Source organism: Octodon degus, unplaced genomic scaffold, assembly GCF_000260255.1.
Source record: "Octodon degus isolate 3935 unplaced genomic scaffold, OctDeg1.0 scaffold00118, whole genome shotgun sequence".
In the NCBI taxonomy this organism is placed as follows: Eukaryota; Metazoa; Chordata; class Mammalia; order Rodentia; family Octodontidae; genus Octodon; species Octodon degus.
Window position 1 is genome coordinate 601,313 of NW_004524694.1, and position 23,768 is coordinate 625,080.

The 23,768-nt window shown below is 41.1% G+C and overlaps 1 protein-coding gene across 1 annotated transcript in view; it reads left to right on the forward strand.

The window, feature by feature from the left end:
* Pop1 (POP1 homolog, ribonuclease P/MRP subunit) overlaps nucleotides 1-23,768 on the forward strand; it is a 48,359-nt gene that overhangs the window by 3,087 nt on the left and 21,504 nt on the right. The window contains exons 2-11 of the mRNA XM_004640060.2: nucleotides 3,604-3,747; nucleotides 5,754-5,921; nucleotides 7,725-7,900; nucleotides 12,042-12,290; nucleotides 16,148-16,235; nucleotides 16,730-16,917; nucleotides 18,486-18,742; nucleotides 18,861-18,954; nucleotides 21,745-21,856; nucleotides 22,403-22,522. Coding sequence (XP_004640117.1) covers nucleotides 3,606-3,747; nucleotides 5,754-5,921; nucleotides 7,725-7,900; nucleotides 12,042-12,290; nucleotides 16,148-16,235; nucleotides 16,730-16,917; nucleotides 18,486-18,742; nucleotides 18,861-18,954; nucleotides 21,745-21,856; nucleotides 22,403-22,522 — 1,594 coding nt within the window. The 5' untranslated portion in view covers nucleotides 3,604-3,605. The remainder of the gene's footprint in view (nucleotides 1-3,603; nucleotides 3,748-5,753; nucleotides 5,922-7,724; nucleotides 7,901-12,041; nucleotides 12,291-16,147; nucleotides 16,236-16,729; nucleotides 16,918-18,485; nucleotides 18,743-18,860; nucleotides 18,955-21,744; nucleotides 21,857-22,402; nucleotides 22,523-23,768) is intronic.

Genomic DNA, 23,768 nt, shown 5'->3' on the forward strand with positions numbered 1-23,768 from the left:
GAAAAAGGTACAGTAAGTGAATGGTGGGTACTTAAGCTTAGGGACTGTTATGGTTTGTGTATAGGTGTCCGCCCAAAGCCTCATGCAGTGATGGGGCAGACTTCTAGAGTTGATGAGTAACTCATGATCTGCTGGGATTATGGGTGTGAGTGCTGCTGGGATTATGGGTGTGAGTACTACTCCCAGTCTGGGGCGGATAGCCTGAATGCAATTGAAGGGAGACAGACTTGCTCTCTGTAGCCATTGTTGCTGCTGCTCCTCCCTTTGTTGTCTGCTCTTTGCCATCACCATAAAAGATTGCCCTCTGCCATGTGCCTTGGAGTCAGCTGAGTATGGACTGCAACCTCCAGTGACTGTGAGCTAAATAAACCTTTTCTTCCTTCAATTTGAGTGTTGGGTATTTTGTCCCAGCAACAAGAGAAGAGTAACTGACAGTGACCTTATAGGAATGTGCAGTCCTGATGTGGGTAGAAGTTTGTATAGTGTTTGGTTGGTGTGATGATTGCCAACCAAGCACTCTGGCATTTACTGGTCAGGGGCCAGGAAGAGTTCATAGTGGTCTAGTACCTAAATTTGGCTTATAGAAAAGCATTGAGGCTGGGGAGATAGCTCAGAGGGATAAGCACCTACCTGCCAAACATAAGGACCCGAGTTCAATCACCAGCCCCTCATGCTGTGCTGGCCACAGAACAAGGTGGTGGTGCATGCCTGTAATCCTAGCACTCAGGAGGTTGAGACAGGAGGATTGCTGTGAGTTCAAGACTCGGTCTGGGGTCTTCAAAAGTGAGCACAAGGCCTACCCAAACTGTATAGCAAAAAAAAAAAAAATTGGTTGCACGGTTTTAGTATACACTGCAATTTGCTGTAATGCAGTAAATCAAAGCAAGTTTGGGGCTGAGGAGATAGCTCAGTGGAATAAGAGCTTACCTGGCAAGTACAAGGTCCTGAGTTCAATCCCTGGTATCACCAAAAACCAAAAAAACAAAGCAAGTTTGTACCTTCTTTGGGGGAGGCACTTTTTCAAGGAGTGTTTACCATTGTGTTAACTTATTTCTGTGACCAAATGCCTGACAAAAACAATTTAGAGGAGGAAAGACTCAATCCATGGCCATCTGCCTCCATTGGTTTAGACTAGGGTGAAGCGAGAATATCCTGGGGGAGGAGAACTTTCCTCATGGCTGCCAGAAGTAGAGAAAGAGGGAAAGAGCCAGACAGAAAAGGGCTGGTGACCAGATCTAATTTCAAGGTCATGGCTCCACGATCTGCTCCCTTCATGGGGTTTTGTTTCCTGCATCCACCACCTCCCAATGATGCCATCAAATTATAATCTCATGATCCTGTTGCCTTCCCAAATCCCATCCTCTGAACACATAATCTCTTGGGGAAAGCTTTAGTTCTAAATCATAACCAGTTTGGAAACCTGTCACCAGTGTTGTTGTTAGCATCTCCTTGAGACACACAGTATAATACCCCTGTATTGCTTTGCCTTTGTACCTGTTGCCTGGATGGTAGGTAGAAGTAAAGAGTAGTATTAAATACTAACATGTTAAGAACGTTTTGGTAAGTACCACACTGAACTTGCCTACTTCCCAGTGTCTATGCAGACCTTGCAGACTCCTTGCATTCAGTAACGAAAGAGGTAATACCAGTTGCTTGGGATAGGGGTTTGCAGGACCCCTCTCCAGCTTTGCAGATTGTGCCAGTGCTTGTGCCCACATTTTTTTTTTTTTTGTATTTTTTAGGGAAGGGTCTACAGGGAATTCAGGGTCTCACTACTACATCCGACTTGTAGTGATCCACCTGTTTACAGCCTCCCAAGAGCTGGGATTACAGGCGTGTGCCACCATGCCCAGTCTCAATTGCTGTCTCAGCAAGCCCCGTGGGTGGGGCGAGCACGGCAGGCCCAGGGATCAAACCCCAGCCCCTGTGCCTGCTTGCAGGCATTTTAAGCTGCTGAGCTATTTTCTAAGGACTTATATTGTTGGGTGAGTGTTGATCAATGTGTGTCTCTTAACAGGTTATGTTAATAATGAATTTATTTATTTTTGTGGCTGGCTCAGCCCGCCCTGTGGGTGGGGCTGGCGCAGCGTGTGGTGCTGGGGATAGAACCTCTGCCCCTGCACTTTGCCTAAGCTTGCCTAAGCAGGTGCTTTAGGCCTGCTGAGCTATCTCACCTGCCCAATTTATTTAAAAATACAAAACAAATGTTTTAAATTTAATCACTGAGAAAGGGATGTTGAATTTGAGAATTAGTGAGTAAATCAAGAACACTGTACTGAAGTTTATTCTTTATCCTTTTTTCAAAGACAAATTAATTCCCAGCACTTGGAAAGCTGAAAACAGGAGAATCACCACAAGTATGATCTATGTAATGAGACCCTGTATTAAATAAAAAATAAATAAATAAATAAATAAAATTAATAAGTTAATTAATTTATTGTAAATTAATCATAGAGCCAGGGTCATCTCAGTAGTAGAAACGAAAGCGTCAGTAATTTATGTTAAATTTGGAATTATGTTTAAGTGGCAGATTTGGATGATTCTTATTTCATCTAGGAATCATGATAAAATATTTTTTATTTTCTTAATATTAATTTCTTTTTATTTTGGTATTTAGTACAGGACCTGCAGGGTCTACAGAATCTCACTACACAGATAGGACTCATAGTGATTCTCCTGTTTTCAGCCTCCCAAGTGCTGGGATTACGGGCGTGTCCCACCATGCCAGTCTCAAGCCCCATCTCAGTGTGCTCCAGGGGCAGGGCCAGCACAGCACACCAGCGATCAAACCCCGGTCACTGTGCTCTGCCCACGCAGGTGCTTTTAGTCTGCTGAGCTATCTGGCTGGCCTTTTTTAATTTTAATTTCATTTTTAATTTTTTTTTTTTGAGACAGGGTCTCTATGCAGTTCAAGCTGGCCTTGAACTCACTTTGTAAACTTTGAACTTGCAGTGATCGGCCTGCCTTAGCTTCTTGAGTGCTGGGATTACAAGCATGTGCAACTGGGCTCGGCTAAAGTGTTTCAACTAATTTTTTATGCATAATGATCAAATCTCACTTCCTGTTTTATTCTTCCAACAGACTTTATGCAGTGTCACCATTCCTTTGTGGCTTAATTATTTGGTCACACAAGCTGGGATATACCATAGGAACTTCTCTATCAATAAATTTAATTTTTTCTATTTAAAAAGATTTCAGGGGGTTGAGGAGATAGCTCAGGAGTCTAATTGCCTGCCTGGCAAGCACAGGGACCTGGGTTTGATCCTGGGCACTGCATGCTGTGCTGGCCCCAGAACCCTGGGTATGCCAGGTATGGTGGCACACACCTATACTCCCGGCACTGGGTTGGCTAAAACAGGATTGCTACAAGTCTGAGCTGCATATTGAGACCCTGTACCAACTACATAGATTTTTTTTTTTTGGGGGGGTGTTAATACTATTTATGACCTTTAAATTTTCCTCTTTGTTATTATGAATCTACCTACAGTAAATGAAGATTTATTAATGTGAAAAAATCAAAATCTGAGTTGGATAAATATTTATTAATTTTATTATTATTGAATGGAATCCCTCTCCCTGTATTAAATGTTACTTTCTTTCCAGAAATGTCTAATGCAAAAGAAAGAAAGCATGCTAAGAAAATGAGAAACCAGCCCACAAATGTGACCTTATCCTCTGGCTTTGTGGCTGATCGAAGTGGAAAGCACTATAATGGAGGGGGGAAACCTTTCCAAGCTCAAAAACAGGGTAAGATGCACACAGCGTTCTCCACTTTGTTTAGATTTAATTGCTTTTGACAGAACCTTTTGGTATTAGTTGTTATCTAAGTTGTAGATGAGCCAAATTAACAAATAGAGTCTGCTATGTATTAGTCTCAGATAATCTATTTGCAAAGTTACTTGCTGGCTAAAGTTTATTTGTGACCCCCAGATCAACTCTTACAGAGGCAAAGCAGCATTTGAGTTATGTCATGTGTAAGTTGCAGGTGTTGTCTTGTTTCAGTGGTAGAGCAGATGAGACCAGAGGTGGAGGTGACAGAAGGGCAGTGCTGGGGGTGCAGGAAGCGCTGGCTCCTCCTGGGGCTTGAATCTTAGCATGCAACTCATTTGATGCTTCTGATCTTTATTTTCACTTTTGTAAAATAAAGGAGATGGAATTTCCCAGGGTAAGTTTTTAGGATTTTGACTTCCTGTGACATGCGTGTGTGCGCGTGCGTGCGCGTGCACGCACACACACACACACACACACACACACATACACCCCTACCCTCTCTAAGCACAGAGTTTACTATTTATCTTTTTTTTTAAAATTTTTTATTTATTTGTGTGTGTGTGTGTGTGTGTGTGTGTGGCCAGCTCAGCCCACCGGGGGCGGGGCTGGCTGGCATGTGGTGGGGGATTGAACCGCGGTCCCTGTGCTTTGCTAAGCTTGTTCTAAGTAGGTGCTTTAGACCACTGAGCCATCTCACCAGCCCCTACTATTTTATATCATTGTTCATTATCACTGTATACAATGTAACTATATTGTGTTATTATGCATGTTTTAGAACTGATATCTTTTATATTTCTGTGTTCCCTAGGAAAAATAGACTGTATAGCCACCGTGTCTACATTTAATACACATGCTGATTTTAGAACATTATTAGGTGATAGGAAGGTGGAGACTTGACTCGAACAGCAGTAGAAAAATGCCAATTTGGAGTGACAGCAAAAGCAGGTGGCCTGCTTTGAAGAGCAGTGTGTACTGGGTCTGCCTAAGTAACTTGAGATTTAAATGCATAAGGTCTAAATTCTGGTTCAGTAAGTTGAGGACTGCCATGATATGCTGTAAGCTCTTATTTAAACCTTACAATGACAAACTTTGTGACAATTCAGGATTATAGTGACCTAATAATTCATACCATATGGAAATAAGCAGAGACATCATCAAATTCTCTACTGACCTGTCATCTGTTCACAGACAGGTTATCTGCTGTTATCTTAAATTCAGAGATTTGTGTAGAGACTTCGCTCTTCATTCCTTCCTTAAAAGTGTCTTCTGATTTGACAGTGCCAGTTAGGATAAGACTGAGCACACAAAATCACATGGATTGTTGCATTTAAGAGCATGTTATTCTGGTTGCTGTAACAACCTATCACACACTAGGTAGCTTCCACATAATAAGTATATATTTCACAGTTCTGGAAGTGGAGTAGTTTAAAATCAAACAGCAGGTTCATCGTTCGCAGATGCTACTTACCCTGTCCTCACACAGTGTAAAGAAGCGGGGTCTCTCTGAAGTCTCTTTTTTATGAGGGACATTATATCTCATTCATGAGGGCTGTGTTCCCAATACATTATCACCTCCCAAAGACCCCCACCTCCTACTACAGTCATGTTGGTGGTTAGAATTTCAACCTTGAAGGGGGCATACACATTCAGACCACAGCAAGGAGCCTAGCAACAATCTCATGTTGATGTAAGTGTGCAACAGAGACATTCTCCTTGTATTTGTTCTAGCCAAGGTTCTTTATGTCATACTGTCATGATTAGCTCTGTGACCTGGGGCAAGAAATTTGATATCTTTCCTCATATGAAAAGAAGTAGTAATAGCCATATTAAGTGTTGCCGTGAGATTAAAAACATAATGCTGCAACCCACATATTAGTGAGTTATGCACTATATTAGTTATGTAGCATATTCCTTATGTCAGGTAAGGATAACCTGATAAGGAGGATTTGTTTCTTTTTGTTTTCTTTTTGAAAATGCATTAGAACCTCATTCTGGAACTTCACGGCAGCGGCAAATCAAGATGACACCCCGTTCCCTGGCTGAGCCTGATACAAATGAACAATCTTCCTCCAAACTCATGTTTAAAAAAAAGGGAGGCTGGAAAGCAGGTCCTGATGGGACTTCTCAGGAGATTCCCAAGTATATAACCGGTTGGTATGGGTGAGGCAACACAGTCTGGTTGTGTTGTACGCTCTTTGTTTTTAGTACAGCCAGATATCACCTACACTCTGCAGCATTGTGGCTCTGTGTCCCTTGCCTCACTCCTCTGTTCTGTCTGCTTGGGCCCTCTCACCCCAGCCTGGACTTTGGCCATCACCTCCTTAGGCCTGATGTGCTTCCTTTTTTACTTTCTCTCCTATTATCTGTCTTTTGAGTCTGTATTGGTGACCTTAACTGTGAACTCCCATCCATCCTTCTGCAACGTTCCACCCACACTCACTAAGGTAGCATCTCCAAAGATGGAAGCAAGCTTAACACCCTGTACTTGTAACCAAGACCTTTGTGTGAGAGCCTCCCAGCAGGTTCTTCCAGACTCATCCCCCACCTCTCCTTCATCACCTCCAGCTCCTCTGCCACGTAAACCTTACATTCCTCTACACCCTTCACATCCACCTTCTGGCCTCTCCATGCCTTGCACAGGTTCACTTATGTTTCCCTGGCACTCTGTTTACTATTTAAAAAAGAATCTGTTTTTCGATAAAGAAAACCAAAAATATTATGTGTTTTGAAAAAGCAGGAAATATTAAGCAACAAATGTTTGGAGTCCAAATTATAGTTGAACATTTTTTCTGTGTAATGATTGCACTTAATAAAGGGTGTGATTTTATTACACATATATAGAATCTGCCACAAAATGTATACATATTTCAGGAAAAGAAAAATATATATAAACGTATAAATATATATATTTTTTGGAATAAGGATTTTTTTTTTTTTTTTTTCTCTGAATGTTCTCAGGGCAGGTTTGGCTGGCTTGAGTTGTGGGGATTGAACCACAGCAACCTGAACCTGACTGCTTTATTGAAGCAGCCACTTAAAGAACTGAGCTACGTGGCAGGCCCCCATATTTTTTTTGTTTGTTTTGTTTTTTGTTTTCATGTATTTAGTAGGGGTCTATAGGATCTCACCACAGATCGGACTTGTAGTGATCTTTCCTGTTTTTCAGCCTCTCAAGTGCTGGAATTACAGGCGTGCACCACCATGCCCAGTCTCAATTGCCCTCTCAGTGTGCCTCCAGCCCCAGGGTGGAGCTGGCACGGCAGGCTGGGGATTGAACCTCTGGCCCCTGCATCTGTCTAAGCAGGCACTTTAATCTCCTGAGCTATCTGGCTGGCCCTAATATTTTAATACTTAATTTATTGAGACATCATAAGATTTATTGAGACATCATAAGATACATCTTGCCCTCTACAAGATGTATTCAAAGTGGTAGCTCTTAGCATCCAGATGTTTATTAGTTGCCTAGGTAACCTTGGTCACATTGTCCATTGAGATTTCTGTCTGTGCACTTTCAGGCAGTATAGTGGGTTTTCTACATTGCGTGACATCCTTTAGGGTCCCCCATAGGTGGAAGTCTACAGCTGTTATATCAGGAGTATTAAAATATTTATACAAGTTTTTCTTTCCTGAAGTGTGTTTTTTGGCAGACTCTATACTGCATGGAGATCCTTGTTTTTGAAACCTCTTTATACATAAAGCTTTTTTTGTGGATTAGTAAAGTAAAACTGAACAGGAAAAGTAAAACCAAATAGGAAGTTCATAAAATACAAAAGTTGCAGGGGTGTCTCACAATGTTGTGACACAGAAGCAGTTGCTGTCAGCATTTACCTGATGGGGCTCAGGGTGGTGGGTGACCGTAAGCTCACATGCCTCAAGACTGTCTTCTTTCTGGAGTCTCCTGGCAAAGGTGCTGATGCAAGGCTTGGTCTCCTCCGTGTCATTTCCTTCAACAGCTGCTACTTTCGCCCAAGCACGAGCTGCTGAAATAAGTGCCATGTTAAAGGCCGTGACCCAGAAGTCTTCCAATTCCCTGGTTTTCCAGACCTTGCCGCGGCACATGAGGCGGAGGGCCATGAGCCACAATGTCAAACGCCTTCCCAGACGTCTGCAGGAGATGGCCCAGAAGGAGGTAGGAGTTTCACTTAGTGAGCATGTTTAGGTTGGTAGCTCCTAGGAGAAACTGAGCAAAACTCACTTAAAAGGCTTTTTTAAAAAGGAAAATCGGAAAGCAACAGGCTCATTATATGTTTCTTTCTTTGATATGTTTTTAGATTTAATCATTATCTAGACTTCTCCACCCTCCTTAAGCCATATTTGTAGGCATTTGGATGTTAAAGCTGCTTTAAAAGAATAGCATTTGGAACTCCTCTTATTTATTTATTTATCTTTTTGTGACATGTTCTCATTATGTATTTCTGGCTGTCCGGCTCACTTTGTAGCTCAGGCTTAGGCTGAACTCACAACAATCCTCATGCCTCAGCCTCCTGAGTGCTGAGACTACAGACATGCACCACTACGCCCAGAGTCTCTGTTTTAATGGTGTTAAATAGTTACTATTTTTCTTATTTTAAATAAAAAAAAATATTTTTGTTCATTTATTTATTTATTTGGTACAGGATCTTGCTACACTCATAGTGATCCTCCCTTCTCAGCCTCCCCAGCACTGGGCTTATGAGTGTGCACCACCACGCCCAGTTTCAGGGCTGGAATGGTGCTCCCAGGGTTCTGGGAATCGAACTGGGCTCCTTGCACTTGTAGGCAGGCACTTAAACCATTGAGCTATCTCCCTAGCCCTGGTGTCAATTCTGGCCCTTTTATTAGATTAGCATTTTGCTTCTGTGAAGGCAATAGAAGTGTTAACTTTTTACTGCACTGCAGATGGTAGTTTGTAATAGTTGTTTCATGTTGGGAGTGCCTATAATTGTGGTATTCTGAATATGGGCGGCTAGTCATGACATGCCAGTTACTGCTAAGATGTCTCTTGGGTAGGTGGATGTTCAAGAAGAAGGGGGTGGTGAATGAAAGCAAGAGACAGGAAAAGGAATATTGTGGGACTGTCCTGCTTCAAGGTTGTATATGATGAGATTTTTGGACTTATGTGCAAACATGAGAAGCATAGAATTCTTTATCCTATTTTTTAAAATATAATCTAATTTTTAAATGTTTTTTATCATATTATGTAGGGACTTAAAGTTCAACATATCAATACTTGATGAAAAATACCTGTTCCTTATTATGCCTAAGATGTTTGAAATGCAGTGAGATAGTGAGGTTAAGATTGATAGCCTAAATCATTTGATAATAACAATAAGCTTTTCTTCTGGATGGGTAACAACCTAAGTTTGCAGACCAAAATTAGAGAAAAAGGAGGGCTACAAGGAAAGCCAACTTTTTGGCCCTAGCCTTCTAAGGTCAATTAAGACTCAGGACATATGAGAACTTGTACTGTAACGTCATGTACCTCGGTAGTGTCCCAAATTTTCTGATCAAGAAGATTATGGGGCCAAAGAGGAAAGTGATCGATGATACAGAGTGGGCCTAAGGAGAGTCACATGGGGAGAAGACACTCTCTCAGGCTTTCACAGAGAGCACCTTGGCCAAGCAATGGTCGTGACTCATCCACATGGCTGCACTGATAAAGGTTCTACAATCTGAGGTACAGGATCTCAGGACAAATCCTGAGGGCATCTCATTGACCTTCTCAGACCAAAAAGCTACAACTCTTGTTGCATAGGTCCTGCTTTACCTTGGTCTTAACCATCCAGTAGAAAAGTATGAAGACGAAATATAAGAAATAAAGCCATGCTGTTAAGTTAAGCTGTGGGGGACTCAGGTCAATAATTTCTGACATTGCCAGTTAAACAGAAGACCCAATGCTATTATGGGCTACTGGACTCTTTTAGAATATTTTGCTGAGTTTACACAGCTATAATATTCAGTAACGGAACTTAGGAAAAATGGGGTACACCGATGAATGTCCATTCTGTATCTGTGTATTCAAAGTGGTTGGGGTAGATATATAGTTCCATTGTCTTAATGACTGGAATGATTTGTTCTAATGGTGTTTGTAAATAGGATCACAAGTCCGCATCTTGTACAGCAATTAACCACTAAGAAGAATATATGCAGTATATTATTTGTTGAAACTGTACTTCCGATTTGATTTGAAACTGTCTCATTGCTATATGTTTATCAATAAAACTGTAGAAAAAAAAAAAAAAAGAAGTGCTTAGCTTTACCATGTGACCTTTTTCAAAGTTGAAAACTTGAACTCATTTTTAATTTTTGTGCAGTGTACTTGTGGCTTAGTGTAGCAAAATTCTGGACTTGAATATTTTAATTGTTTAAGCTATCCATGTCTTTACTAATTCAGAATTTAGTGAGTAGTTTTCAGTGTGCCAGCACCGTGCTAGGAGTGGGAGTAGGATTCAGTGAGATGAAATCTGTACCCTTCCCAGGCTCACAAATTAATACAGATTTTTTTTTTTTTTTTGTCTTTTTGAGATAGGGTTTCACTGTGCACTTTAGGCTAGCCTTGAGCTCACTTGGGAACCAAGGCTGGCCTTGAACTTACAGCAATCCTCCTATCTTAGCCTCCTAAGTGCTGGAATTACAGGTGTGTGCCACCTCACCTGGACTAACAAAACTTTTTTCAGTGAAGTATAGCTTGATTGTGGGAGAGATTTAAGAATGAAATCCAACTAGGAATTTTGTGCTTTCTAGATTTAATGTAAGTTCAGTTTCCTAGTGATAGCATTTATCATTGTTTGACTGTAGCTTTAGTTAACTGAATTGATTGCATTTTCTCTACTTTTGTGTTTTGCTCTTGAGTTTTTGGTTTTAGTTATTCCTGTAGGTTAAAATAAGCAGCAGCAGCAGTAGGTAGCATTCAGCTTACTCTTTCTTGTCCTCTGTAAATAGCCACATTAAGCTTGTGTAACTGTATTGAAATTTCATGAATATCTGATCTTCCTAGAGAATAAAGCTTACCCATTTTATGTATGTATGTATGTGTGTATTTATTTATTTTGGCGGAACCAGGGATTGAATTTAGGCCCTTGCACTTGCCAGGGAAGCACTTATTCTACTGAGCCATCTCCCTGGCCCAGCTTACCCATTTTAGTGAATAATGAATGTGCTTTCTTTCTAAGATTGCCTATCTCTAAATTTGTACTCTTTCCATTGTCTCCATTCTCTATTTATGTTGGAGAAACCAGCAAATTATAGTGAGGTTAAGCCCAATTGCCATTGTTACAGGGTAATAATATCATTAAGCTTCTCTTCTGGAGGGGTAACAACTTAAGTTTGCAGACCAAAAATTAGAGAAAAAGAAGGGCTGCAAGGACAGTCAACATTTTGGCCCTAGCCTTTCACCATCAGTGAGGACTCAGGATATAGGATAACCTGTACTATAACATCCTGTAACTGAGGGATGTACCAAAATTTCTGATCAAGGATATTATGGGGCCATAGAGGAAAGTGATCGATGATGTAGAGTGTGCCTAAGGAAAGTCCCATGGAGAGAAAACATTCTCCTAGGCTTTCACAGAGAACAAATTGGTCAAGCAATGGCCGTGACTCATCCACATGGCTGACACTGACAAAGGATATACAAACTGTGGTACAGAGTTTCAGGGTAAATCCTGAGGGGATTTGACTGAGCTTCTCAGATACAAAAGTTACATTTCTTGTTATATAGGTCTTGTTTTATCTTCGTCTTAACCACCTAGCAGAAAAGTATAAAAACGAGGTATAAAAAGTAAAGCCATATTAATATGCTGAGCTGTAAAAGGCTCAGGTCAACAACTTCTGACATTGCAAGTCCTATGGATAACCTACTACTATTATGGACTACTGGGTACATCTCTGATGAAGCTAAACAAAAAAGGGGATACAAATAAAGGACTATTCTGTATGTGTATATACAAAATAGGATATACAGCTACTTTCTCTTAACTCAGTGAGAAGAAAGATTTGTACTGATGGTGTTTGGACAGGATATCATGTCTGCATCTTGTACTATGAATAACCACTATGAAGACAATAATATGCAATGTATTAATTATGGAAACTGTCCCTAATTGGTTTTGAAACTGTCTGATTGCTATTTGTTTCTCAATAAAATTAATAAAAAAAACTGAAAAAGAAACATTAAGCAAACTAGTGGGGTCTGTATTTAATTCTAAGGTCCCTTATTTGAATTCCTAACATTTTACCTGTTTCTGAAATGCTTAACAAACTAAGATCTACCCCTCTTCTTATAACTGTAGGCGGAGAAGGCTGTGCATCAGAAAAAAGAACATTCAAAAAATAAATGCCACAAAGCTCGAAGATGTCACATAAACCGGACACAAGAATTTAACCGCAGACAAAAGAAGAACATTTGGTTAGAAACTCACATCTGGCATGCCAAGCGGTTTCACATGGTGAAGAGGTGGGGCTACTGCCTCGGGGAGAGGCCCACAGTCAAGAGCCACAGAGCCTGCTACCGAGCTATGACAAACCGTTGCCTCCTTCAGGTATGCTTTTCTAGTAGGCTTCCTTTTTTTGTTTGTTTAGATCTTTTCCAGGGTTGAACTTTAGAATAGTTCATGGTATACCAACGTACCAGTACAATGTACTGTCTGTGAGGTTGTCCATTTTATAAATAATGCCTGTGGCATCTGGATGTGGTGGCACACACCTGTAATCCCAGCATTTGGGAGGCTGAAACCGGAGAATTGTTTCCAGTTCAAGACCAGCCTGGGCTACAAAGTGAGCTCAAGGCCAGCCTGAGCTACATAGCGAGACCCTGCTCAAAAAACTCACCACCACCACCAACAAAAAATGCCTGTGGTGCCTTGCTCGTGTTAGAGATGAAGCAATCCAAAGCTGGTGAGAGAGGCTCACAGTAATCAATGAGCCAGGTATATGGTTGTAAGATAGGAGTATGCAGTGCAGTGGATGTTTCTAACAGGAGGTCGAGGGCATCTGGCCAGGATGTGAAATATGAGCCGAGCTTTCAGGAGTCAGGCGGGCGAGTGAGGAACAGAGAAGGGGATGTGGCTGGCATGGCAGGCCTGGAGATCGAACCCCTGGCCCCTGCGCCTGCTTGCAGGAGCTTTAATCCACTGAGCTATTTGGCTGGCCCTACATGGTATGGAATTACCATCAGGATGATAACTTGATGCAAAATTGGGGAATGTGGATGACCAGAGAACTTTGTACTCTTTTTTTTTTTTAATTTAATTGAATTTTGAAGAGCTGTAAAAAAAAAAAATAATAATAATTTTGAAGAGCAAAAACAAGTAGCAGAAACAAAGACAGAAACAGGGTAACATATAACAATACATTTGTTACAGATTTTCAAGGCAAGAATAGCTAAGTAATGGTTGTTATATTATCTATTTGGCTTTTTTTTTTTTTTTTTAATGGCACCAGGGATTGAACTCAGGCCCTTGCACTTGCCAGGGAAGCGTTTATTCCACTGAGCCATCTCCCCGGCCCTAATATTGTCTATTTGTATTGTCAAATCTGTTGCTCAGATTAACAGATTGGAAAAATGCAAGATTGGAAAAATATTTGAATGTTACCCTTTGCTTTCAAGAAACCTTAATTTTTTTTACGTTTTTAAAATTATTTTAAGGATGGGGAGATAGCTCAGTAGAATAAGTGCTTGCCTGGCAAGTGCATGGTCCTTAGTTCAATCCCTGGTACCAGAAAAAAAAAATTATTTTAAAGAGAGTGCAATAATAATTGATAAGACATTAGAAACAGTCCACACTTAGAAGACCAAGATGAGAAGTAGTCAAGCATGGTTTTTGTATTACACATTGTACTGTGTAATATACATTATACTGGGTTTTTATACATTTACAAGTAACCAGAGTAACCACATTACCTCATTTTAGAGTTTTATTAATGTCACAAGGCTTATATTTCCCAAAGGTTGGTTAATATGGTTAAATTTCAGCTTACCTACAATTTGTTTTAACCGTTTGTCGATTTGTTCTTTGTGGGTTTTATGGTTAACTAAGAGGGAAGGGGGTGAGGAGTGAATTTGCCTTGTCAGTAGCATGTATCAGAATTTCCTTCCTTTTTTTAAGGCTGAATAATATTCTGATGTATGCATAACTGTTTATATCTTTGTCTGTAATGGACAATAAGTTGCTTCTTACTTTTGGTTGTGAACAGTGTAACTATGGACTAAAATACTACAAATATTATTTGAGCGTCTGCCCCAGCTGTTGTAAATATATACCCACATGGAGAACTTCTGGGTCATATGATCATTCTGTGTTTAATATTTTGAGATATTTTCCATGGCAACTGCATCATTTTACATTGCCATCTGTGATGCACAAGGGTTCCAATGTCCTCATAACCTTGTCAACACGTCTTATTTTCTATTTTTTTTTTTTTTTTAATTGTAGCCACTCTACATGTAAAGTGGATGTAGGGACCTTTTAAGAACCTTTGATTTGTGAATTCCTCAGCAGAAATCATAAGTCTGATCAAATCTCTTGATCATATCGAGTAAGCTGAGTATGAGAGAAATGAAGTGACCTGCCCAGCTTGCTGGTGGCCTTGACAGCACTTGGGCACCTGATCCTCCTTGCCTGTGCTTTGCCCACTGTACTCTGTATGTCTCAAGTTTAAGACAGTTATTACAGAATGAGTTACTTCTCATTTGGGGCAGAATTTTTTGTGAAGTCATCAAATATTTATACATTTTATTTGTGATTGAGATTTTAAGTTCCTCTATGTCTCTTTGATTCTGCTTCATGCGATCTATTTCTTTCCTGTATTGCTCATTCAAGGAATCTGTCATTTTTCTAATCTCCTATACATTTTATTAATAATATTTTCTTAACATCTGATCAGCCCTGACTAATGAAAGCCATAGCTAATGGAAGCTAATAGTTTGGAGTGCTTAATATATACCTGGCCCTGTTGTATGTACTTTACTTGTTTGCTCATGTGGTCTTTGCAACAACAGCACAAGATAGGCAGTTTCCATTATTTCCATTTTATAATAGAGGAAACTGAGGTACAGGCATGACCATACAGCCAGTGAGTGGTGATTTTGACTCCAGAGTTTCACATTGCAGCCATTTTTCTTTCCTGTCACCTCATTGTATCAATTTGGATGACATTCCTCTGGCCACTCTAACCGAGAGCAAGTACTGTTAGTAGGAAGATTTCTCTGTGTTAGTAATGGCATTAGGTGATCTGAATCACACTTTCTCAGAATCATAGCTAAATTTGCCTTGAGTTCCAGTTGCCGAGTGTACTTAAAATTGCTTAAAGATATGGCCAAGGGGTTGGTTTGGGTCAGAGAGCCTGGTTAATTGCATGCTCCAGTCAACTGTATGACTTTGCCCAAACAGCCATCTTTTGCCTCTGAGTTCTCATCTGTGAAATAATAACAGGACCTGCCTTGTTTGGTGACTGGAAGACTCAGTGACAGTTTTGTAAGGAGCTAGCCCAGTGCCCAGCCCTCAGTAACCTCTCAGTGACTGTGACAGCTGTTTAAGCTGCTGCTCTTACCGATTCAGTTCAGTTTCTCCTCATCATACTTAAATTGGTAAATTCTTACTCTCGTTACCCTTATTTTTCCCGTACATTGCTTTTTAAAACTCATCTATTGTGGGCAAGACTAAACTTGGGGAGAATGTGGGATAAGTTCGTTGTAATGTTGTGTCTCTGGGTTCAGTGCCAACCAGAGCGGGCAACATAGTGTACTTTGCAAAATTTATTACTGTCCTGCTTATTCTACTCTGGTTTTGTAACTCAAGGAGATTTGGGGAAATGAGTGATCCTTTGCTTAAAAGCAGCAGTTTTTATGCCCTACTTTGAACTTGCCTCTGAGTATATTTTATAATTATTTATTTATTTTAATTTTATTATCTTTAATGTATTTAGGACAGGGTCTCACTACACAGATGGGACTCGTAGTGATTCTCATGTTTGCAGCCTCCCAAGTGCTGGGATTGCAGGCGTGCGCCACCACACCCAGTCTCAATCTCATCTCATCGCACCCCGGGGGCCAGGCTGGCACAGCATGTGGAGATCAAACCTCAGCCGCCGTGCTCTGCCTAAGCAGGAACTTTAGTCTGCTGAGCTATCTGACCGGCCCTTGCCTCTGAGTATTGGAGAAAACAAATTTTCATGCTTAAAAGTAGGACACATATTTAAATGGAGATTCATTTTTCATTTTGGTTCTGATTGATTTAAGAATATTTGCTACTGTAATGTCAGATATTGACACTGAAAACCTTAACTTTGATAATTTGTTCTTTAGACCCCCAGAGGATTTCGGATAGGGCTTTTGGCTTCTTGGTAGTTTTTCCCTAGGTGGCTTTTAAGAATGTAATTGTGTTTTCTCTTTGTACAGGATTTGTCCTACTACTGTTGTTTGGAGTTGAAGGGCAAAGAAGAAGAAATACTCAAGGCACTTTCTCAGCTGTGTAGTGCAGATGCAGGTAATCTTGTTTCAAAGCTGAATCCTGTTTTAGTCTTTGTATATTCATTTTATAAATAAGTGACTGGCATAAGAATTTTGAAATTAAGCAATAAACTGCTTTTTCCCAATGATTGTGGTAATTTAAGAAAAATTGAACTGGGTGTTGTTGTGCACACTTATTATCCCAGCTTTCAGGAGGCTGAGGCGGGAGGATCACTGTGAACTCAAGGCCAGCCTGAAGTATATAGCAAGACCTTGTCTCCAAACAAAAAAAAAGAAACAAAAGTAAAGTTGGCCTTAAGGTCCATAATGCTGTCAGATGTAAAGTGAAGGAGTCATTCTAGTGCAGTGATCTTAGTTTCAGCTTTTTACAGCAACTGATTAAGTCTCCCATTTAATAAATAGCTATTGAGAACTTGACTGTGTGCCAGGCTTTCATCTAGGCCGTGGTTGGAGAAAATAATGCTCCAGTGCAACACTTGCGATCGAGTATTTTGCTTGTGTGTATGTCAGGCCTGACCTTCGCAGCAGTTCACTGCTTGTCTGGAAAGCGCCAAGGGAGTCTCATGCTGTACCGGGCAAATAAATATCCCAGAGAAATGCTTGGGCCCGCTACGTTTATTTGGAAGTCAGAGGGGACCCCTGGCAGCACTTCTGAGAACAGACAGCTGTGGATTTGGCTTCATCCAACTCTTAAGCAGGTAATGATCCTTTATATTATCTCTCCATCATCCTACTACTACATTTTTAATTGCCACCCAAAGTCAGCCTCAGTGAAATTTGCAAATAGTAGTATAAAAGTTTAGCGGATACTTGGTACTAGAATATAATGAAGTTGTATAAATACTGAATGAAGCAGGTTCTTTTGTTTTAATCTTTAAAACTTTTATTTAGAACCATTTCAGTGACAAAGCATGCATAACCAACTCACTCTCTAAAGAGACCTTCCACCCTTTAATGCTTCTCTCTTGCCTGAATTGCTTTCCTGAGGCCTAGATGCTTGTGCCAACCTAGTTGATAATGAGAAACCTGAGTAATTCCGATGAATTTTAATTCTGCATTTCGCTTAGCTTCCCCTTCTAGTATTGTTCTTATACCATAGGCTGTAATTTTTTTTCTTTAAACATTTTTTTCCTTTTAATTTGGTTATAATAGTCTATATTGTTTTTATTTTATTTTATTTTTATGTGTTTAGTACAGGGTCTACAGGGTCTCACTATGTAGATGGGACACGTAGTGATTCTCCTGTTTTCAGCCTCTCAAGCTCTGGAATTACAGGTGTGTACCACCACACCCAGTCTCAATCAATTGTTGTCTCAGCGCACCCTGGGGTGGGGTCAGCATGGCACGCTGGTCTCTGAACCTTGGTCCCTGCATCTGCCTAAGCAGGTGCTTTAATCCCCTGAGCTATCTGGCTGGCCCTTATGTTGTCTTGATGATTTTGACATTTGGTTCTTTTTTAGTTCCAAGTGCTGTTCAATATCCAGAATAAACAAGAAGTGTGTTTTTTTTAATTTTTTTATTTTTTAGGGGGAAAGGCTAGTTTTTTGAGATTGGATCTTACTGTGGAGTTCAGGTTGGCCTTGAACTTAATTTAGGCTGGCCTCAGACTCATGGTGATCCTCCTGCCTCAGCCTCCCAAGTGCTGGGATTATAGATGTGTACCACCATACTTGGCACAAATAGCCTTTTGTTTTCTCTTTTTTTTTTTTTTTTGGCAGAACCAGGGATTGAACTCAGGCCCTTGCGCTTGCCAGGCAAGCGCTACAAATAGTCTTTTGATGGTGATGAATTTAGTTTAATTTGTGAAGAGATCAAAACATAGAAAACAAATTTTTTAAAGTAGTGCTGTGAGGGCCAGTGAGATAGCTTAGTGGACTAAACACCTGCTTAGGCAAGTACAGGAAGCAGGATTGATCCAGTACCACATGCCACACTGGCTTTGCCCTGGGGAGCACTGAGCTGGCCACCACATCTGGGCATGGTGGCGCACACCCGTAATCCCAGTGCTGCGGAGGCTGAAAACAGGAGGATCACTATGAGTCTGAGCTCTGTAATGAGACCCTGTACCAAATACATTAAAAAAAAAGAAAACAGTGCGGTGGATGCACTCAGGGCCTCAAGCACGTGAGGCATGTTCTTGCTAATTATATCCCTAGTCCTCAGATTGTTGATTTTTAAAGGCTTGAGATATAAGCCAAAGAGGTGTAACTTGTAATAATGTATTTGTGTTTGAAACCTTAAAAATAAATGTGTTCTATGTCCTTAGGATATCTTAGAGGAGATAAAAACTGTATGTCAGTGTTTGGAACCCGTCAGGTCAGCTGTCAGCATCCCGAGCCCACCGCCAACACTATCTCAAGAGAAAAGCCAAACTGAAATGACTGATGAGAAAATTGGCAAGAAAAGAAAAAGAAAAGATGACAAAGAAGACCCTAACCCAGTGAAAAAAATCATTGGTGATGGGACTCGAGATGCACGTCAGCCATATTCCTGGATGTCTGCAAACACGGGCATTATAATCAGGTCTGAGCTGAATTCCCTGTGAACCTACTGAATGTTTTCAGTAAAGACCCCATTTCTGCCAGTGGCACAGACTGTACGTGATGGAAGTTTGCACTGTAAGATCTTCTCTGTCTTTCAGTGATTTGAGCCTGGAGATGAACAGGTTCCGGCTTATTGGTCCCCTGTCCCACTCCATCCTCACGGACGTACTGAAGGCTGCTTCTGTGCACACGGTGAGAGCGCAAGTGTATCCTCTGTATTCTGGGGGTGTTTTCCTCAGCAAATTTCTAAAACCTAATATATACTGTAAGTTGATAACATTTTGGGCCATGGCTTTTAAATATTAATTCCTTACTTATTTTTCCTATCAAGGAATTTTTTTGTCTCTCACTTTAGAAGACCAAATTGAAGAGGTTGTGATAAGTAAACTGTGACTATTTTTTTTTATTTTAAAGAAAATAAAAATTTAAAAAACAATAAAGATGATACAGAATTTCAAAACAAGTTGATAGGAAATTAATAATGGTTATTGTATCGCATGTTGTTATCTTCAGAGTAGTTTGGATTGCTAGGTGTGCAAAATGGATCAAGCAAGCATTAACCATTCTTTTTAATAAACCAATAGAAGAAAGGGGAAAATATATTTGCATAGAAGATAGCTAAGATAATTGACTTTTTATTTACAAATAAACTCTTCTTGTAGTTGTGTCTTCTAGAAGGGAGTCCTACCCCTTAGGTGGATGACAGGATGTCTCTGAAATCCCTGAAATTGTATGCCAGCTTTTGAATGTTTGACTTATGGGATGAATATTTTCTGGGCTAGTTTCTGTCGTGCCCTGAAGGGTAAGAGCAGTATGTATATCTAACTATGTTAGACATCAGCACTTCTGATGTCGCTTTCTGCAAGCACAGTGGCCCTTTGTGCTCTTTGTAAGGTAACCACGAGCCACCTGAGGCCACAAGACACTTGCAAAGGGACTCGGAGAGAATTTGTATCTTCTCTTAATTAAGTAAAAATTAGGGTGAATCAGTTGAATCAGTCTTTGTGGCTCATGGCTTGGCATAGAGACTAGATTAGGGTTTGCCTATCTGGGTTCAGGTCCTGTATGTTTTCCTGTCTTAGTGCAATTGACTTCTCAGGGTTTGGGCCTTGTGGATCTAACATGGATACCTGTAATGACAGAGTTGAATGGAGTTTGAGCTTTTAGAAGTTTTAAAAACAGAAATGGCTTCTCTCCACCTGCTCCGCCTGGTCTCCACTGTTGCTGCCTTGGCCGGCAGCACTGGAGGGCTTCGTACCTTCTCCAGCATGCCTGCTCTGTCACCACTCTCCATGCCAGAGGCAGAGTGATCTCTTAACAGCTTATTTGCTTCTTACTTTGCAGTTAAAAGTTTTGGGTAGTTTGTCATTGTACTTAAGGTAAAACCCAAAGCCCTAATGTGACCTGAATAGCGAGGGACCACCTTGGCTCTATGGCCTTCTCTCACTTCACCTTCTTATTTTTTTGGTATTGGATTTTTTTTTTTTTTTTAACTTTCTGCAAAGCTTTATTCCCAAGGGGCTCAGTCCTTCTTGGCAGCTGCCTTCCTCATGGCGGCCAGCATGTTGCTCAGCTCCTCAAGCTTCCTCTTGGCAAGGATGTGCGTCCCCACCCTTTTCTTGATGAACTTGAGGGTGCACTTGTCCTTGGAGACCTTGAGCAGCTCCATGGCGTGCCACTCTAGGGGCGAAGCCGCACACCTCCTGGATCATGTCCTGCATGAACTTGGTGTGTTTGGTGCGATGTCTGCGATGGTGGCTGTGCCTTAGTTTGCTCACATTCTTAGTCACCTTGTGGCCCTTGTTGAGGCCCATGGCCATAGGATAGCAGAGGGCCATGGCTACTCTTCTTCAATGATTGCTGTGGTGGAAGGTGGTATCGAAAATTGAACCCAGGACCTTGTGCTTACTTGGCACGCCCTCGTGCCACTGAGCATATTCCCGGCCCATTGCCTCACCTTATACACTTTGCTAGCACTGCCTTGCAGGTCCTGGGTATATTACTCTCATCTCCCCCAGAGACTTTGTACCTATTTTTCTTACACCTACTGGACATTCTCCCTCCATTCTGCTTGGCTGAACCTTCCTCCTCCTCCCAGTTCAGTCTGCCTCATTCAGTCTACCTCACTTCCTTCTGGAATCCTGGCCTGTCAGGTGGCATCTTCCCTCCTGTTGTGCTGCGTATTTCCTCAGTTTACATGCTCTGACTTGTTCGTGCATTTACGCAGTCTGCCTCGCTTGTTCGACTGTGAGCCTCTTGCTGTCTGTGTCCCCAATATGTGGAATGGTGCCTGGCAGTAACTCACAGGTTGTGGACTAGAGATTTGAATCTAGAAAGTTTGGGGCTAAAGTCTGTGCTTGAGATCCCTCTGCTTTGTGACCAGAGTTCTGTGAGGTGAATGGAATCTCTTGGGAGCTGCACTGAGTCCTGGCTGCTGGTTCTCTTGGCTTGGCACATGCCCAGGGTTTGAAGTACTTTTTGGCAGTTGATACTTGGTTTGACTCCCAGTTCTGTTGGGAAAAGGTATACATGGAGTGCCCATGCATCTTAACACTATTTTTAAGAGTACTCCAGTAGTACTGCATCCTTCACCTGAGATCTCTTCTCTAGGAACTGCTGTGGTTACCCAAGGAGACAATGAAGGTGGTGATAATAGGAGACAACTAAGGACTTTCTTGTTGGCCCTGTGCTTGACAGAAACTGAGAGTGTGAAGTGGCTCGGTGAGGTAGTCTCTTTGAACATCAGGGCAGTGTTTCCTACTATGTGAAATCTGGACAGAAATTTGTGACACTGTGTCCTTTCCTCTAATTAAAAGAGTACTTAGTCTGATAGTAATTATTAACTTTAACTATGCTGCTCCTAGTAAAACAGAATTCCCACAAGAGAAACAGAAGGGGTGGCTGCTGGTACTGCTGCCATACCCATTATTCATTCTGATTCATCATCCATGTACCTGGTGAAGAGGACTTGCTGTCTTTTAGGGGGAAGAGGACATCGAGGAGACACCTCACCATTGGTGGATTGGCGCATGTAGGAATGCTGCTAGTGTTGCCCTGCATCGCAGACAGGAAGCCATTTTTGAGTTGTTGGGAGGTACACAGAGCAAGTTCTGGGCTGTACAGGCAGTGGGGGTGGGGAGGGACATGGGTTACAGGGGCATTTGCTCTTGGGTGCCGGAGAAGTGGTCTTGAGCCTGTCTTACTGTGGTTTGTTATGATATAGTAAGAACAGCAAGTAAGAGGTACCTGGTATTCATGTTTGTTTATGAAACAGCGCACCATGGAGACATTAATGCTCTAAACAGTGGGCATTCTAATATAGATACATACATCAGGTACTAACCCAAAATCTAAACTTAAGTCTCCTGGTTGTATTTGTGCCTGTAACAGTTATCACTGATAGACATATGGTTGCATTGTGAAATAACTTCTTTCACATCAACTTAATTTTTTTTTTCAAGAAATACCCCTTTTTTGAACATCAGTTCTCTAAAATTATCAATGGAAAATAAAAGGCAAGACATGTTTTTAAATAATTGGCTGAAAGAAAATTTTTCATTAGAAAATCTGAAACCTAAGAAAATGTGTATGTCTTATGGGCGACTCTCTGTAAGCTTTTTCCCCCTTTGTTTTACTAAAGGAATAACATCGCCAGCAGAAATTCCAGCAGGTACTATCCTGGGACTCACAGTGGGGGATCCTCGCATCAATTTGCCTCAAAAGCGGTCTAAAGCTTTGTCCAACCCAGAAAAATGCCAAGGTAAAGTACTTGAATCTGGGGTTTTCCTTATTAAATGGATCATTCCAGTCTGTTATGAGAATTCAGTCTCTCATACTTCTGCAGTAATTTACTTGTGAAAAATCAGGGGGCCCTTTAGTTACCTCTCTTCAGGTGATTACAGTCAAAGGACATGGAGTGTGTGGAAGTACCTTGTATGTTTAAACCATAAGGCTGGATCTTTATGTTTGCTTATTTATTTTCCTAGTTCTCTTTTTAATTTTCAGTGAAACCTGTCTCTTTAAACTAAACTCTGACAATGCCTGGTGTTTCAGAATGTTAGTCATGAGGAAGGGATCTGCACCCGCAGCTGGTCTTGTGCTCATTGGAAGCCTCTGTCTGACCATACAGATGATCCAGGTTCGAATCCTGGCAAGGCCATCGCAGGTGCTGGAGAGTTAGAGGCCTGAGTTTTGACTAGAGAGGGGTGGAGAGTGCTGTGTGGCTGGGGGTGGGCCTGGGGTTGCAGTCTGGGATTTGTAGCAGTTGTAACAATGCCTCATTGTATGTACTGTCTTGTTAGATAGAGTTTTTTATTATTTTTTTTATTTAGTGCAGGGCCTATAGGGTCTCACTACACAGATTGGACTTGTGGTGATCCTTCTGTTTTCAGCTTCCCAAGCACTGGGATTACAGGTGCACGTCACCATGCCCAGTCTCAGTCATCCTCTCAGTGTGCCCTGGGGACAGGGCCGACACAGCAGGCTGGGGATTGAACCCCTGTCCCTGTGCCTGCCTAAATAGGCGCTTTAGTCCACTGAAGTATCTGGCCAGCCCTAGATAGAATATTAGCATACTAGGGGACAATAAGTTACATTATCTGAGCTTCACATAGAAAGCGGAGAGGGTGAAACAGGACTCTGAAGATACATGGGTAAGTTAATTTATAGAGTCTAAGGTTTTAATCAGTTAGTTGCTTTCTTTTTAATGCTGTGTCATTTAGTGCAGCCATAAAACTTGCAGGGTTTTCTGTACCATTAAATGCTATCTTCATTATCTTAAAGCCATAGTTAAACTCTACTTTGGTTTTTTGTTACCTCAAACTCTTTTCTGGAATGGAGCAGTATATATGTTAAATCTTTTCTAAAGCTTTTATCTTATTATGAATCAGTGCGAAGAAAATTAAACTATTTTGAAAAGTATGATCTAATTTCCATTATAAAAGCTTACCATCTTGTTAGCTGTTATTGTGTTATTCCATTAAAAATTTGTTTTGTGGGGAGGGGCG